Here is a 19,500-nt window from a genome sequence, read left to right as displayed (position 1 = left end):
GTATCATTCCGCCCCCCCCCCACTCCGCAAGTCAGAAAACCCCTTTTTCATTTCCAAATGAGAAAAAAAATCTCATTTGGAGCACCAAATTGCATTTAAGGCCAGGTGAAAATGCAAAATTCTTTACAAAATGGAGTGGGAGTTGAAGTGTGCTATATTGCACCAAATTGCATCTGAGGCCACCTGGAAATGCAAAAAAATTCCAAACGGGAGGGGGACACCCCCTCCCCTTAGACCCCTCCCCCAGGCCGGCCATCAGTCTTCAGCCCCCCCACTCAAAAGTACCTTCCTACGCCACTGGTGACCGGGGTTTTCAGTGTGGTAGCTGGAAAACTGTGGAACTCTGTACCACAGATGGTTAGAATCGCTAACTCCTTAACTTATTTTCGGTGTAAAATTAAATCGTATTTATTTTCAGGTAGCATTTGAAGTCTGTTTTGTTAGTAATTTGTTCTCGTTGCCAAGCGCTTTAGAACACGTCTTGGCTAATTAGAGCGCAGTATAAGTTTGGTAGTATTATCATTATCATTTGTTATTATAAACAAAGAAAGAGAACAAAGAGGTACGGTCCAGTACTTAAAATGTCATATTCGATTGTTCATTTGGTCATATTCGTCTCAGATGCCATCCAAGGGACAACAATCCATGACGTCATAAGAGCTTGTTAACAACGCAATTACTCATATCTCAGATGAAAAATAATGCAATGATATAAGAATATATAAGTTGAATGGTATGTTACATTTCTTGTAAATAAATTGCTCAAGATTAAAGTGATCCTTGTAGCAAAATTAAAAATTAATTTCAGAATATGAGTTTCAACATAATCATAAAGGTGTAGATATCTTCAACATGGTATACATTTATATGACGTGAGTGTTTTTTTTTATTTACTTCAAACTAAAACCATCTTGAAACACCAATTGGAAGGTAGAAATAATAGTCGTAGCCGTTTTGCTGGGAGTTTCTGTCGCGACAAACGACACTTCGAAAGAGGAATCGATACTGTCAGTTTAGTTGAATACCGAAACCTATTATAGTTTTGTTTTTGATGGTCTTACCGTGGTTGTTTAGATTACCGAATGTAACAATGAAAGATATTCAACTATTGCGCTATCACGAACCCTGACTATCACTTTAGACTAAATCAATTGTTAAATAGCCCCTGTGTACCGCTGGCCTTATGAACCTTTCAAATGTTGTAAATGCGAAACTAAATGGCGATTAATTATCTGGCATTATTGGAAATAATGTTTTCCTGACCCATTGATAGAACTGACAAGTGGATGATGGGAAGGTAATATTTATAATTAAATATCGTCGGTTCATTTATTCTTTGACATCGACGATAATCTTACAATAATTGTAGATGTGTAAAATTAAGTTTACCTGACGTTTCGATCCTACCAGGATCTTATTCAGAGGCTAAAATACTGTTAGATACCGAACATCTGGTGTGGATACCAGTAGAGCTGTTGCTGGAAACAACACATTCTGGATACCAGATAAGCTGGTGCTGAATACCAGACATGCTAGATACCAGAAGAGCTGGTGCTGGATACCAGAAGAGCTGGTGCTGGATACCAGACAGGCTGGTACTGGATACCAGACAAGCTGGTGCTGGATACCAGACAAGCTGGTGCTTGATACCAGACAAGCTGGTGCTGAAGACCAGACAAGCTGATGCTGGATACCAGATAACCTAATTCTAGATTTCAGACAAGCTGGTGATTGATGTTACCAGACAAGCTGGTGCTGAATATCAGACAAGGTGGTACTGGATACCAGACAAGCTGGTGCTGGATACCAGACAAGCTGGTGCTGGATACCAGACAAGCTGGTGCTGAAGACCAGACAAGCTGGTGCTGGATACCAGACAACCTGATGCTAGATTTCAGACAAGCTGGTGATTGATGTTACCAGACAAGCTGGTGCTGAATATCAGACAAGGTGGTGCTGGATACCAAAGAAGCTGTTGCTTGATACCAGACAAGCTGGTGCTGGATACCAGACAAGCTGGTGTTGGATACAAGTCAACCTGGTTCTGAATACCAGTCAAGGTTTATGATTTAAGTAGGTCGAAACCGTGCCACTAAGGATCAAGTCACGCAAAGTGAACACAAATAAAGCACACGTATTTAGTAACTTCCTTCTACCTAGAAGGAGTAACATTGTGGTTAATCGTGCTCAACATGCCGAATTGTAGTGATTAGAAGTGGTGCGGGCGAAGGACAGATTAGTTGAATAATCGAAGACTAGTTAAACTTATTTCTGTATGTATCGTCGTCAATGTCTGCGTTTACTTTTCAAATAGTCTTGTCATCAACTTGAATCATATGTCACAATGTTTAAATCGACTGTCGTACGGATAGTGTTGTCTGGATTGGTGTTCATTAATGCTGTATGGGCAGGTATGTATGTCTAAGTAAACTCGGATAATTACTGCTTCATTAGTGTCCAGAGTGTTCTATTCAAATGAATGATATACTTTCCATAAGTAAGATGTTTGTTAAGACGTAGAAAGTAATAACCACAGCTTCCATATTTAGAAGAGAACGTAGACTAATTAGGATAACATGACATTTCAAAATCTTTTTTTGTGATACGATATTTTTTAACAAACGAAAATAAATAGGAAGTATTTCCTAGTTAATCATTTTTTTTTAAGTCGTCATGGGATGCACTAAGATCGATACGTGTTACGACACTTTGCCTAATGTTATATACATGTATATGTATGTATGTGTATATATATATATATATATATATATATATATATATATATATATATATATATATATATATATATATATATATATATATATATATATATATATATATATAGGAATAACGGAAAAAACTGTTAAACAACTGTGCTGCATTTAGAGAAAGGCTGGATATCGAGTGAGATACAATAATTGAATTAGGTAAGTGATTGGAAGTAAAACAGCCAATGTTTGGTTTTTGCAGAGCTTTCGAGCAAAACTAGCTCTTCTGCAGTGCATGATCACCGAAAGTGACAAGGAGTAGCAGGAATTGAAACTGTTTTATAGAGAAGATGTCGGCATGGTTGTAAAGGCAAAGCGACTTACTGATTTCTGCTGAATTGAGCAGAAGTTTTAGAAATTCGGATTATTTTAATCCGCGTCGGATTATTTTAATCCGATTCCGTCGTAATTGTAAAGGAATTGTTTTGGTTTATCTGGGACGGCAAATTGTTTCTGATGTTTAAACCGAATGGTGCCGTGGTCTTTAGGTTTAGTTCCCAGAAATTTTCTTTCGCTTTCCTAGATTTATCTGTCCAAGAATCGTTCTGGTCAATGGCAATAACACGCAAATTCTCAATTGAATGATTTTGGAGATTGAAGTGATTTGCAACAGGTTGGTAGATCTTTTTCGTTTTGATCGCCGATCTATGTTGTGTCATTCTCATTCTAAGAGTGTTTTTTGACTCTCCAATGTATTGTAAGTTACAAATATTGCAGTAGATGAGGTAAATGACATTTTTGGATAGGCAGTTAATTTTGTGCCGAATTTGGAACGTGCGTTTGGTTTGGTTGCTCTGAAAGGCCCCGGTCGAATCGACAAGTGAGCACGTTTTGCAATTTTGTGTACAGGGCGATGATCCTGTAGTTTCTGTTTTGCTTTCCCCTAATGGGGTGTCATCCCGAAAGGCTGCCCGAACTAAGATATCCCGTAGGTTGTTGGGTCTTTTAAAGGCGATGACAAGTAATTCTGGGAAAACTGATTTCAGGCGTTCGGTGCCTTGAAGTAGGTGAAAATTCTTCTGAATAATATTAGCCAGTGGTGGGAGACCAGGGTTGAATTCAGTAACCAATGGTACCCTTTTGGAACTGGTTTGACGAGTTTTGTACGTCAATGTTTCGGTACGGGGTTTGCTTTTAGCCTTTTTGATGGCATTTTCAATGGTACCCCGAAAATACTGTCTGTTTAGGAGGTGTTGTGACAGTTCTTTAGTGCGTGAATCAAAATCGACTTCAGAGGAGCAAATGCGTCGAATGCGCAACGCTTGACTGTACGGAATATTTCTGGTACAGTGACGTGGATGGCAACTGCTTGGTAAGAGGTAGTTGTGCTTGTTCGTGGGTTTATTGAACAAGTCTGTTTTGAGTGAACCATTTTGTAGGGTCACAGTGGTGTCCAGGAAGTGAACGCCATGTCCAGAAAAATCAGCAGTGAATTTGATAGTGTGATGAAACGAGTTTATGTCATCAATGAAGAGTTTTAGATTTGCCTCACCATGGGTCCATATCATAAAGATATCGTCAATGTAACGTAACCACGTGTGTGGTTTCAAGTTTTGTCGAGATAAAAATTCTTTCTCGAGGTTTCCCATAAAGATGTTGGCAAAAGACGGTGCCATTTTGGTACCCATTGCGGTGCCATGAATTTGGAGGTAGTGTTTGTTGCCAAAAACCAGATTATTGTTGGTCAAGATAAGTTGCATTAATTCGGCCAATTCTTTTTTCGTGGGGATTTTGCCACGTTTTGGTTTGAATGCTTTTGTGCAGGCCGAAATGCCCTCTTCGTTAGGGATATTTGTGTATAACGAAGACACATCCAAGGTAACTAACAGAGTAGATAAGGGAAGATTTTTTATTTCCCCAATTTTCCGGATGAAATCCGTAGTGTCCTGCACAAAGGACGGTAGGGCCGAAACAAGAGGTTGGATGAGGAGATCCACGAATTTGGAAATTTTTTCAGTCGCTGTACCATTACCCGATATTATGGGCCTCCCGGGATTGCCTTCTTTGTGAATTTTAGGCAGAAAATAAAAGCGACCAGGTTTTGGGTCGTTTTCCAGGAGGTTTTGGCCTAACTTGCATTCAATGGAACCGTTAGAGACTATCTTTTGGATGACTCTTTTCACGTTTTGTGTGATTTCTTGAGTAGGATCAGAATCTAGGAGTTTGTAGTGTTGAGGGTTGCCGAGTAGTCTGTTGGCTTCCTCTGTAGAATTGTTTGCCCATAGCGACAATTGCAGAACCCTTGTCGGCTGGCTTGATGACAATGTCATCGCGCTTCCGGAGTTCATGAATGGCCTGTCTCTCAGTTTTGTTGAGATTGTCGCGGAAGTCTGGGGCGGAGGTCTGTGTTTTAACATCCTCTTCAATGGCCGAAATAAAGGATTCAAGAGGCGCACAATGGGCCTTGGGTGGATTCCACGAGCGTTTTGGCTTAAAATTGGAATGCAAGTCGTTGGTTTGTTGCCTGGTGTTATTGCCATTTTCGTCGGCAAAAAATTCACGGAGACGTAAGCGTCGATAGAACAGATTTAGGTCAAGAGAAAGTTTCTGAGCGTTAAATTGCCGTGGCTTAGGGCAAAAATTTAGACCTTTGGAGAGTAGGTTTGTTTCTCCTGCCGAGAGTTGGCAATCAATTGTAACAACTGCACTTTTGGTGGTGTTGCATGCGGTCTGTATCTCTTTCCGACGGAATCTGCGAGACCTGGGTCTTTTTGAGTTTTCAAGTTGGGTTTCACCAGAAGACTTAACTCTTTGCGTGACATTATCCCTCTTCAATTTGTGACATTGTCTTGAAGCTAGGGTATGTGAGAGGTTCAAGCAAATTTTGAAGATGGAGTCAAGCTTTCTTTCGAACTCGTTCTTGGGGAGTTCTTTTTGCAGTTTTCTGGTTTTGGAATCAATTTGCTGGCTAAGTTCGTGAATGGTTTTGCGACAAATACTTATTTGCACAGCCATTAATTCAAGCGAAGCATTCTTAAGGATTCCTTTCCAATTGGCAAAGCTGTCGCTATCAGAAAGTGGTAAACCAGCACGGACCTTGATTTTAAGTCCTTTTGGTACCGTTTTGTTTTTACGGTATAGTCTGTAGTTGGAAAGATGATGCCGATACCTAACCCGTTTTTCGGAAAGGCGTCGAAGCGTCTTCAAAGTTTCAAAGGTGCTCTCCATTTTGAAGCATAGTTGGATCAATTAGATACAAACAGTGAAAGTTATATATATTTATATTGCTTTTAACGGCGTTTGTACATATAAAGCTTTTTGTCCTAAAAATTATTGGCGGCTAGCTATGCCCTGGTAATCTATTTCAAACCATTTGCTTAACCTTGGAATAAATAGCTCAACACCACAACCTAAGTACAATGTTATAACTGTGTGAAGAATACCGTGTTGTTTGCGTAGGGTGTTATGTTTTGCATGAGTAGTTATCTATCACACCAGAAAAACAAGTCCATCAAAGTAGTGCTTGTTCTCCGTGTCCTGTTTATTAGAAAGAGTTCAAGGTTAGCAAGCTACTTAAAACTAAGCAAAATGCATTTTTATCACGTTAAGAATACCCAATCACATTGTATATTGTGCTACAATTTTATATACAAAAAATGATGAAATATACCATTTTATTTTTTTAAGTCTTCAAGGGTCACTAATTTTTTTTTTTAGTCCTCACCCGATGCACACAGAGGTCACAGTTACTACTGTATATCTTAAAATTTGGACCAAAGTAAAAAAATGGATCGTGCTATAAATCGGTAGCATGTGGTATAATGATTACAGTAAGAACTGAGGATATTTTTAATCCTAGCAAATACAACCGTTCGGATTTGTTGGGACTACACATATCCTCAGTTCTTACTGTAATCCTAATAGCACATGCTACATATTGATCAGATTTGCCAGCACAATCCATTTTTTTACTGTGGTACAAAGCCTTGAGATTTACCGTAGTTACTGTAACCTCTGTGTGAATCGGTTGTTTTCCTAGAACCTTTCAGTAACTGTTCCTTGAGTTTAATGTAACATAATAGGAAAATAGCGTCAACTAGTTAAAACCTTGAACCTAATGTAGTAAACTAGATAGATAAAGAAGGGCGGCTAAGGTTGAAAGGGTGGTTTAGATAAAGAAAAGTTAGGAACATTTAATAAATTGTATTGGTGTCTAAAACGTCTTTCTTAGATGTACCAAACATATATAAATTAAGACATGTGATTTGTGTAAGCTTGTGTTTTTTTTTAGCCTAGGATTGTAATTCACTGGTACATTATGTGCAATTTTGACCAATAATAAGAAGCGTGGTATATGTTATGTGTAATACCATGTTTGGTATTACAACGTACTTTTAAGGTATTGACCACGCTCTCTTTAAGTCTAGTTCACTATTCGTTTTACAAACATAATGTGACATGTTGTGTTAAGCTGAAATTGGTTCCAATTTTCATAGATGCATGCAGCCTATACTGTGATGACGAATCCCAAACTTAATGAGAGCTATCCTATAACGAGGATCCTGCTAGTATAGAATCCTCAGACAGAAGATATCAAGATCGTTAACAGCATTTCCATCTTTAAATAAATATTATTATAACCGTTGATTATATAGGAACTATCATCTCGAACCTTGCAATGCGTTTGAAAGATACTGTGGTACCTCAACTACATTACCATGTATAGTCTATCAGAGTTCTACAGAATTAAGAGCATAGACCAATATTTAAATATATTACAAACGTCAGTTAGAAAGTATTAACATATCAGAAGGAACGCAAATCCTTCATCAAGCCCATGAGATACCGAAACTAAAAGCTGTAACCGTTGGGAAAAGATCTAAGACATTTAATGGTTATTACTCGGCTCTTTTGTTGAGCTATTCGTATAATCGACACCACTGAAGTAAACAAAGTTTAGGCATCAAGTTCAAAAACTGGTAATTTCGGCTTAGATATCGACATATGACAAATAAAACGATGACGCATCATAGTTGTTAAAAATGGCAACATTTACTTGCTCCTTCAAGTGTATGCAAATATGCTACACATATAACTGATTCGAAAGTAATACCCTGCTATATTTTGGGAGATTTTAAAGACACACCTGAAACCATAGTTTATTAGCGTGCATTGAAGTAACTGTGAATTCTGTTTGATGCTTCAGTAGTTCTACTCAACCGATTCACACAGAGAATAAAGCAACTACTGCAAATCTGTAAACGTTGTACCAAAGTAAAAACTGGATTTTGCTGACAAATATGATAGTTCGGTAGCATATGCTATTAGGTTTACAATGAGAACTAAGCATATGTGTAACTCCAACAAATGCATCAAACTAGATTTGTTGGGATTACACATATCCTGAATTCTTACAGTAATCCTTTATTTATGGCACGATCCAGTTTTTACTCTGGTGTAAAACGTAAATATTTACAGTAGTTACTAAGTTCTCTGCGTGTATCGGGCGTTCTAATATGAATACCACATGAATCATCCCTGACCAATCAGTTGCTATTGGGACTATTGCGTAATAAAGAATTAAAAAATCACAACGATGCATATGTTTGCAAACATCTCGGACAATTCGCAGACATTTTAAAAGTGAGGGGAGTGGTGATGTCTGCGACTGTCATTTCATCGGAGAGTACCTTAACCATGGTTGGGTTTGGTTGAGCAATCGGCTATATTTGGCACGTCTAGATACCTGGATATAGCAATCTTCGGCTTCCTCTGTTGAGTAGAGGGTCCCAGAGAGATAATTTTCTCACTCATGTGCCCTAGTTTGTAATTTGATCGATTGGTATACGATTTGGACGGGTATTTCCAGCAAAGTTGCCCGAAAAAGCCACCTGACTACCTGGGAATATCGTCTCTTCCGGCTATGTAGATTTTGAGCCCGATTAGTTTTTTTTTTTTTTTTTTTTTTTTGAGACAGGCTGTAGTAACTGGCCGAGCAACGTTTAAAAGTTCAATCAAGAATGTGAATTTTGTCTTCTAACTATATCTGTTTGGCGGACGCGTAGGACACATTTTCGATTAAGTTCACTGTTATTGGCTGGTAGTACAGAAATGTAGCATTTTCAGTGCAGCCTATGCTTTGGATACGGAGGCACCTAAATACATTTCAGTAAGAATTAATAATCTTACATTTACTCTGTGGAATATCATGTCATAGAGTACTAATGGGCCCAAGGCGACTTAAAGCACGAGAATACACAATGAGCAGTTAAGTTATGTATTCTAAGCTTTGTTGGGGTCCTGGGGACTCAGCTGTGATTTTGTTACACTTTTCAGATGCTTTATTGAAGCACAATTAAATACATTTGAGAAATAATTTAATTTAATTGGAATGTATTCATACACATCTGTGTGCTGCAGCGGCGTAGCCCCTATACTTGTTAAGACCCTAGTATACTATAAGCAACTTACTGCTTCTGTGTAAGCCGGCCGAGAGCACCTCTATGTTAGCTCAGTGGTATATGCTTATATTGCGCCCCAGTTTTCTCATTTTATTTACGATATTTGTAAGGTATAGATCCTTGGTCAAGTTTTATTCAGTGGACAAGCGCTCTCGTAGCCTACATAATCTTAAGGTGTGTAGATACAGCATACGATTCATAGGTTCTTTAGTGGTGTAATGAAATAGGCTGCTACAGTAGAGCAGACGTGTGCCCCAGATCGAACAAACATATAACCGGTATCATGGAAGCTTTGTGAGATGTAGAAGTACGCAAGAGAAACGAACATTACAAACGTCTTGACCAAGATTACGTAGCCCCTGTAAGCTTTAGAATTTTGAGATATTCTTTCACCATTTTATTCACTATTTTAAGGGGTGCAAGTGTTCCACCTTGCCTCAAATACGACCACTCCCCAATCGCATTCATATTGCGGACACCTTTGTCTCCAATTAAGTACTATTATCCTAATTCTGCAGCAACAACTATTACACCAGTTTCTGTATGTTACTTTTGTGATGGGGAAAGAAATTGTTCCTTGCCTTTGAATCAACTACGTACCACTACATGTAATGTTGGTGAGATTTGTTCTGTTGTCAACGTTACGTCAAACTTCGGACCCGGTGAGTTTGCTCCTATCCAATATCGTCTGAGTCATATTTCATAATCTTTTTTTTTCAGTTAAGTCTGAGTTTATTGTTAGATTTTGTTCTCCATCTGTACTCGTCCCAGTGTTTAAGCTGATAAACAGTATCTTTTGAAAATACGTATCATTCCTTTGGCCCTCACAGGAAAACATTTTACTTTCATTTTACCTACCATATTTTCTATATAAAAGGTACTTCCTGGCATGCTACGGACCTGTTCTTGTCCATTATGCTTTTCTATAGAAATTCATAGGTGAACTATTATAGCATCAACAGACAAGTGTTTCAATCTGCAAACATTTGCATTTGTTTTATTATTTCTGTTTTGATTTTAGTTGTTGGAATTGGTACGGACATATATAAGAGATGTGTGCCAAGTGTAGAAGGCGTACACGGTTGTATAACAGGAGAGAGTTATGTCCTCGACTACCTGGCGGTACAATATCCAGATACTCGTCTAGAAATGTTTTTGGTGAGCGCAGAGGGGACAGCCTGTTTCTGTGACACGCATCTTTGTAATACCAACATCATTGAACCGGAAGAAAGTAAGTGTAACTAAGATGTAGCATGCAGTATTCGTGTTTTTTAACACAGCGCACGCGCAAACATGTGCAATCGTGCACACCCACCCGCAAACATATGCACAGAGCCGTATGATACACAATCGCAATACTTATACAGTGGCAACGGACATACACGATCGGAATACATTTGCAGTCGCAATGAAGATACACAATCATACCAATTGGAGGACCTTCAAGCTATATATTGCATATTTATTGTGTTTTTGTATGTCCATTGCGACTACATTTGTATTGCGATTGTGTATCATAATTGATACATACACACATAAATGAACAACGAACATAATCTGTGTACGCGGTTTGGTCATTTTTCTACAAATGGCGTTCCATAAGATTATCCAATTCTGCAGATACAAGTTAGTCTTCCTGAATAATATAATTAATTGGATCACTTTTTTATATGTGCTGCGTGTCACTCGTGGTTGATTGTATCTTATCCTCGACCATTACCACAGGCGCCACCCTCACAATATGAAACTGTACTAATCAACCCTTATTGATAAATGGTGATATACTGAACTTTGGAAAATTTGTCTTCAACTTTTGTAAGACCATGCCACTACATTTGAAAGGGGTGGTCAACTTATGAGTTGTAAGTACATCACAAATTAAAACTGTATACAGAAGGCCCTGTTTTGGGCCCTCAAGTGATCTAAAAAAACATTTATCCTGAACAATTTTGGTTCATCGCCGTTCAAACGTTATATTAACAACTTTTCAGCAAAATTTGACAACAATTGCCTCTCGTGACTTCAACTGACCTTTATATTTTTATAAAATAAAATATAGCAAATAAAAGCCTAATTCACACAAATCACTTCTCATGTAATTTAAGCCAAATGACGAACTGAGGAAATGGCAGTCATTTAAACACCGTGGCAAAAGGTAACAGAAATTTGGCAAGATCTCGCGATAGCTTTACCGCACTGAGCTGAAAGATATATCATCCGAGTTACTTAGACACATATTCCATAATGGTGGCACCATACGAGTAACAACTTTTGTATTACTACTATTATAGATTATTAACGATGCGTATCGTGCACCGATTGTGTGAATCTCAGTGGTGAAGTTCTATTTGTTAACCTTCCTTTGACCATTTAAAAATAGAAAAACGGTGTGATAGACAATATTGTATTTCGATAGCAAACTAAAGCCGCCTTTTGTGCGTTGTATACTGTAATATTGTGACGAGCCCGGCTCCTCCGATAGTAATACTATATCGGGACTCGCGATAGAAAGGTACTGGGATCTCTTGATGCCGTATTTATGCTTCTTCAGGAGATGTCTCGAACGGGCGAAAACAATGAGTTCACAGAAAAACAATTTGACAAGATCGGATTTGATTAATGATTCGGTATAATTTCTTCTCTGTCGATTCTCTTTACAAATAAAACTAAATTACAATGATTTGACTTGACTCCGTCAATTAAGCAATTAGAAGGAGTGATGAAATGGTAACGAAACAATGACGAAGCGACGAACTGGTGACGGAGTGATACATTTGCGACGGAGTGGTGGACTTTCGGCCCCATGCCCCCTTTTATACCTTACTTCTATAAAATCCCTCTGCGCACAATCAGTAGGCAGCCAATAACCTGACCATCCTGTATTAACTTAACGATATAAAAATAAGTGCGCTGGCACTGATCTGCCCTGATTGGTTGGGAGTTTGGAAGTCCATCCCCTTTCTATGGAAACTTCCATACCACGTGAGAGAACCTTCTCGAATGTTCCACAGACATAATGGAATCTATTTTGGGAAAAGGCCCTGTACCAAGATTCAATAAGATAGTTAAAACTTCTCGTGGGAAAACTGAATCCATGACCTAGATAAATACATAAGAGGCCTGTAAGGTGTCTCGATGGAGTGTTTCGGTAACATCAAAGAGATGGTATCACTATTTCATAACAATACTGCACGTACGATGTACCATGATAGTTAATATGAAATGACAAATACGACTCTGAGATTGGATGCTGTCTGTAGCAATAACTTCATTTTCTCTTGTCTCCAGTTGAAACTTATATCCTAGATTGATGATCTCACGAAATACTGTTTAATGCCTGTCATAGCCACCACGGCTGATTCATAGTCATAACATTGTAGTGTTCTTGTCATTGAAAGAGGAAATTACCTTCACTTTCTTAAATGTCGTTGACACTTTTTGTTGTTCGAGTGGTATTTCTTGCTTGAATGGCGTCATTATTTTGTCTTAACCATGGTTAAGGAGGTCAGTCATTACAAGCAAAGGATAATATTGCTTGCCCATATTGATCAAGCATCGAATAATATTGTTTGCTCATATTGATCAAGCATCGAATAATATTGTTTGCCCATATTGATCAAGCATCGGATAATATTGTTTGCCCATATTGATCAAGCATCGAATAATATTGTTTGCTCATATTGATCAAGCATCGAATAATATGGTTTGCTCATATTGATCAAGCATCGAATAATATGGTTTGCTCATATTGATCAAGCATCGAATAATATTGTTTGCCCATATTGATCAAGCATCAGATAATAATGTTTGCCCATATTGATCAAGCATCAGATAATAATGTTTGCCCATATTGATCAAGCATCGAATAATATGGTTTGCCCATATTGATCAAGCATCAGATAATATTGTTTGCCCATATTGATCAAGCATCGGATAATATTGTTTGCCCATATTGATCAAGCATCGAATAATATGGTTTGCTCATATTGATCAAGCATCGAATAATATGGTTTGCTCATATTGATCAAGCATCGAATAATATTGTTTGCCCATATTGATCAAGCATCGAATAATATTGTTTGCTCATATTGATCAAGCATCGGATAATATTGTTTGCCCATATTGATCAAGCATCGAATAATATGGTTTGCTCATATTGATCAAGCATCGAATAATATTGTTTGCCCATATTGATCAAGCATCCAATAATAGTGTTTGCCCATATTGATCAAGTATCGGATAATATTGTTTGCTCATATTGATCAAGTATCGGATAATATTGTTTGCTCATATTGATCAAGTATCGGATAATAGTGTTTGCCCATATTGATCAAGCATCAGATAATATTGTTTGCCCATATTGATCAACTATCGGATAATATTGTTTGCTCATATTGATCAAGCATCGGATAATATTGTTTGCTCATATTGATCAAGCATCGAATAATATGGTTTGCTCATATTGATCAACCATCAGATAATATTGTTTGCCCATATTGATCAAGCATCGAATAATATGGTTTGCTCATATTGATCAAGCATCAGATAATAGTGTTTGCCCATATTGATCAAGTATCGGATAATATGGTTTGCTCATATTGATCAAGCATCAGATAATATTGTTTGCCCATATTGATCAACTATCGGATAATATTGTTTGCTTATATTGATCAAGCATCGAATAATATGGTTTGCTCATATTGATCAAGCATCGGATAATATTGTTTGCCCATATTGATCAAGCATCGAATAATATTGTTTGGCCATACTGATCAAGCATCAGATAATATTGTTTGCCCGTATTGATCAAGTATCGGATAATATTGTTTGCTCATATTGATCAAGCATCGAATAATATTGTTTGCTCATATTGATCAAGCATCGGATAATATTGTTTGCCCATATTGATCAAGCATCCAATAATATGGTTTGCCCATATTGATCAAGCATCAGATAATAGTGTTTGCCCATATTGATCAAGTATCGGATAATATTGTTTGCTCATATTGATCAAGTATCGGATAATATTGTTTGCTCATATTGATCAAGCATCAGATAATAATGTTTGCCCATATTGATCAACTATCGGATAATATTGTTTGCTCATATTGATCAAGCATCGAATAATATGGTTTGCTCATATTGATCAAGTATCGGATAATATGGTTTGCTCATATTGATCAAGCATCAGATAATAATATTTGCCCATATTGATCAACTATCGGATAATATGGTTTGCTCATATTGATCAAGCATCGAATAATATGGTTTGCCCATATTGATCAAGCATCGAATAATATTGTTTGCTCATATTGATCAAGCATCGGATAATATTGTTTGCCCATATTGATCAAGCATCGAATAATATTGTTTGCTCATATTGATCAAGCATCGAATAATATTGTTTGCCCATATTGATCAAGCATCCAATAATAGTGTTTGCCCATATTGATCAAGTATCGGATAATATTGTTTGCTCATATTGATCAAGTATCGGATAATATTGTTTGCCCATATTGATCAAGCATCAGATAATATTGTTTGCCCATATTGATCAACTATCGGATAATATTGTTTGCTCATATTGATCAAGCATCGGATAATATTGTTTGCTCATATTGATCAAGCATCCAATAATATGGTTTGCCCATATTGATCAAGCATCAGATAATAGTGTTTGCCCATATTGATCAAGTATCGGATAATATTGTTTGCTCATATTGATCAAGTATCGGATAATATTGTTTGCTCATATTGATCAAGCATCAGATAATAATGTTTGCCCATATTGATCAACTATCGGATAATATTGTTTGCTCATATTGATCAAGCATCGAATAATATGGTTTGCTCATATTGATCAAGTATCGGATAATATGGTTTGCTCATATTGATCAAGCATCAGATAATAATGTTTGCCCATATTGATCAACTATCGGATAATATGGTTTGCTCATATTGATCAAGCATCGAATAATATGGTTTGCCCATATTGATCAAGCATCGAATAATATTGTTTGCTCATATTGATCAAGCATCGGATAATATTGTTTGCCCATATTGATCAAGCATCGAATAATATTGTTTGCTCATATTGATCAAGCATCGAATAATATTGTTTGCCCATATTGATCAAGCATCCAATAATAGTGTTTGCCCATATTGATCAAGTATCGGATAATATTGTTTGCTCATATTGATCAAGTATCGGATAATATTGTTTGCCCATATTGATCAAGCATCAGATAATATTGTTTGCCCATATTGATCAACTATCGGATAATATTGTTTGCTCATATTGATCAAGCATCGGATAATATTGTTTGCTCATATTGATCAAGCATCGGATAATATTGTTTGCTCATATTGATCAAGCATCGGATAATATTGTTTGCTCATATTGATCAAGCATCGAATAATATGGTTTGCTCATATTGATCAACCATCAGATAATATTGTTTGCCCATATTGATCAAGCATCGAATAATATGGTTTGCTCATATTGATCAAGCATCATATAATAGTGTTTGCCCATATTGATCAAGTATCGGATAATATTGTTTGCTCATATTGATCAAGCATCAGATAATATTGTTTGCCCATATTGATCAACTATCGGATAATATTGTTTGCTCATATTGATCAAGCATCGAATAATATGGTTTGCTCATATTGATCAAGCATCGGATAATATTGTTTGCCCATATTGATCAAGCATCGAAAAATATTGTTTGGCAATACTGATCAAGCATCAGATAATATTGTTTGCCCGTATTGATCAAGTATCGGATAATATTGTTTGCTCATATTGATCAAGCATCGAATAATATTGTTTGCTCATATTGATCAAGCATCGGATAATATTGTTTGCCCATATTGATCAAGCATCCAATAATATGGTTTGCCCATATTGATCAAGCATCAGATAATAGTGTTTGCCCATATTGATCAAGTATCGGATAATATTGTTTGCTCATATTGATCAAGTATCGGATAATATTGTTTGCTCATATTGATCAAGCATCAGATAATATTGTTTGCCCATATTGATCAACTATCGGATAATATTGTTTGCTCATATTGATCAAGCATCGAATAATATGGTTTGCTCATATTGATCAAGTATCGGATAATATGGTTTGCTCATATTGATCAAGCATCAGATAATAATGTTTGCCCATATTGATCAACTATCGGATAATATGGTTTGCTCATATTGATCAAGCATCGAATAATATGGTTTGCTCATATTGATCAAGCATCGGATAATATTGTTTGCCCATATTGATCAAGCATCCAAAAATATGGTTTGGCCATATTGATCAAGGATATCTTAGTAAACAAGTGTACGACTGAGCTACTAAGGGAATGAAGTTGGACGGGGAGTGTTAATGGCATACTATATGCAATCATTGATTAATATGGTTCCCTCAATTTGGGCACATAGCTGTCCGGTTCAATCATTTTTGAAACAAAACTTCCTAGAGATGGGTAAGAAAACATGCTCATGTATACCTCATATTTATGAAAACCAATGTTAAATACTAACAAGAGTAAAATAGTTTAATGTATCTTGAACATTCTAAGTTGTCATGTACTCACTGCCTTTTATGCTAACAATTCTGTGCTCTACATTTAAATTACATTTATACTACTCCAGTGACAGCTGCTCCTCCAAAAAGCCTCGAATGTTACTCATGTAATGGTGTAGATGATTGTTCGTTGCCTTTGGACGAGATGAATACTAATACTTGTTCTGAAGGCGCCAAGTGTACTGATGTCAACATCATTGCCGATTTAGGACCAGGTGAGTAGTCACACTGTCACAAATATTATAATAGTAGCTATATATATGTATATATATATATATATGTTTTTTCTTCCTAAATTTTAATTCATGTTAATTGGAATGGACTTCGTAGCACCAAGACGAATGTATGAAGGTGAGAGAACGTTACTTAGTTCACCTTAATGAAGTGCTTTAGAAGAAATTACCAATATTACATCCTTGGGAAGGAAATATTTGTCCGTATACAGGGACTGCTCATGTCTATATTATTCAACGATCGACTTTTTTTCAATCTACTCCGGCATAATTGACAGAGTCGTTGCGACTGACTCCCTTGTAAATGTACAACGGTACATAATAAATCAAATGTAGGGTCTAAACTAGGTCTATATGTGCAAATTTGTGCTAGTACGTTGTGTGGGTGAAACGCACTGCATAACAAACCATGATAACAATGGAATGTTGTTGTTCATATATGAATATGTGCCAGAAACTCATTCAGTCAAATTGCTACTTTCTTTATCTGCAGGGCTCGATGTTCTTGAAAACGTATTCCGAGGGTGTTTGGTTTCAATCGAAGAAGATAACTGTGTTAATTCATCTGTTTTTTTGAACAATTACTTTTCAAACTTCGTCCCTAATTTCACTCAGTTAATATTGGACTCCGAAGGATTTGCTTGTTTTTGTGGCACAAATCTCTGCAACGAACAATTAACAACGGTCAGTTTCAGTAAGTACATATTCGAAATATAAACTAAAGATATAATATTCAATATGCATACTGTTATATCAGTATTTATGAGCAATTATGCTACTTTGCATTGTTGGGACCTTCCTCTCCTTTAAAATAATGTTGTTGATGCAGTCAGCCGCATCCCACTGACACAATTCATCGTTCTAAAGACGAACAAGAACTTTCACTGGACGGAACTGTTGACCTTTAAACCAAATTGGACGTAGTTTTGATATATTATTCGCATCGATGGTGCACCTCTAATTCGTTATGTCTTTGTTCTTATAGTTATAGTAGCAAAATGCATGGTGTGTACTATTCTCGTGTGTGAGAGACAAGGTGGATCCGAGTGTAAACAATTCTGATAAACATATTTTATCGATCCGTAGGTATTCGCGGATGTTCCCAGAATTTGTGTGAAAATGGTGCAATATGCCTTGAAATGACATCTTGGTCCAGTTATAAATGTTCACCTGTATTGAAGGGACCCACTGTGAGTTTAGCGAATGTCGTATGTCACGTTTTATGTGGTTATTAACCACAAAAAAAAACGAGCAGTGGCATGGGTGTACCAACAATTAGTGTTAACCCTTATTGCTTTTCGTTGATATCACGTTCATACGGATTATAGCAATCGCGAAAACAGTTATGTCAAACGTTGTAAGCATTGTTGCTGAAAATGATAACCCCATCCCCTGTGTTTCTTTCTACCTTGGTCTTGTGGCCTCGTGCATCGCTTGCAATATACCTCCCTGCGTGCAATAGCCTGTGATAAACGTAACTTAGATCGTTGATTAACACCTGATTAAAGACTCCGTTTACATGTGATGTAACACTCATCAGCCTATTTTCAAATATTTATAATCACGTACACAAACGCTTGTTATAGCGTTCCATTCAACATGTTATCTTTTTCGTCTTTTTGCATTTGTCTACTGAGAGTTGAACGCGTTTACTGTGAGAACGCATAGTGTCGGCAAATCTTCATTACATATCAGAACATGAGTCAAATACTAAATTTCAGATAATGAACTTTCTCCAGCTTATGTTCACGTATTTTATTTACAGACACAAACCAGTGTTATAGTGATCCCTGCATGAATGGAGGAACTTGCATCGACTCAATCAACATGTTTCTATGTACCTGTCCACTTGGTTTTGTAGGTGATTTCTGTGAGAATAGTAAGTATCGGCAAATCTTCATTAAATATCTTTAATTCAGTTAAGTTCTACTTTTAGATAATGCAACAATCCTCGGCTCATGTTCACGTATCTTTATTCACAGACACAAACGAGTGTTATAGTGATCCCTGCATGAATGGAGGAACTTGCATCGACTCAATCAACATGTTTCTTTGTACCTGTCCACTCCTGTATGTAGGCGTCTACTGTGAGAATGGTAAGAGTCAGCAATGTTTATTACATGTTTTTTTTTTTTAGTTTATGAAAAATAAATATTACCCAATGAGGTCAAGATCATTCCATTCTATTTCATCATCTAACTGAAACAGAGTATGTCGACTTTAAAACTCTGTTTCTGGTAACCTCATTGTACACTAGTTTGTGTTTAACTATTTCTGAAGACGGAAATCAATAAACAGTTAAGCCACCTTCATCCATGTTACCATTGAACTCATTACTCTTATCGTAAATTCATAATTACTATCATCACTAATAATTTAAAAGAATCTTTGTAATTCTCAGATAAGCCCGCTGAAGAAAAACAACAGATATTATCAAGAATTGCTGATGTAAGTCCACTTTCATGGAAACAAATGTAATTAGATACTCAGGTTATTTCAACATATA

The 19,500-nt window shown here is 36.8% G+C and overlaps 1 protein-coding gene across 2 annotated transcripts in view; it reads left to right on the top strand.

Moving 5' to 3' along the window:
- Positions 1–2,137: 2,137 nt before the first annotated feature.
- The window catches only part of LOC139983381 (adhesion G-protein coupled receptor G4-like), a 25,815-nt gene continuing 8,452 nt past the window's right edge, over positions 2,138–19,500 (top strand). Inside the window, exons 1-8 of one of the 2 annotated variants that reach the window (XM_071996903.1) lie at positions 2,138–2,411; positions 9,688–9,831; positions 10,191–10,400; positions 16,830–16,976; positions 17,488–17,688; positions 18,760–18,873; positions 18,977–19,090; positions 19,396–19,442. In XM_071996903.1, the coding sequence (XP_071853004.1) occupies positions 2,345–2,411; positions 9,688–9,831; positions 10,191–10,400; positions 16,830–16,976; positions 17,488–17,688; positions 18,760–18,873; positions 18,977–19,090; positions 19,396–19,442 (1,044 nt within the window). In that variant the 5' untranslated portion in view covers positions 2,138–2,344. Of the gene's footprint in view, positions 2,412–9,687; positions 9,832–10,190; positions 10,401–16,473; positions 16,661–16,829; positions 16,977–17,487; positions 17,689–18,759; positions 18,874–18,976; positions 19,091–19,395; positions 19,443–19,500 lie in introns of those variants that run through there. The other variant, XM_071996904.1, reaches the window with a different exon arrangement.

This window comes from Apostichopus japonicus, chromosome 16 (genome assembly GCF_037975245.1).
Source record: "Apostichopus japonicus isolate 1M-3 chromosome 16, ASM3797524v1, whole genome shotgun sequence".
NCBI lineage: Eukaryota > Metazoa > Echinodermata > Holothuroidea > Aspidochirotida > Stichopodidae > Apostichopus > Apostichopus japonicus.
Note: the sequence above shows the minus strand (reverse complement) of the source record. Positions and strands in the feature narration are given on the sequence as shown.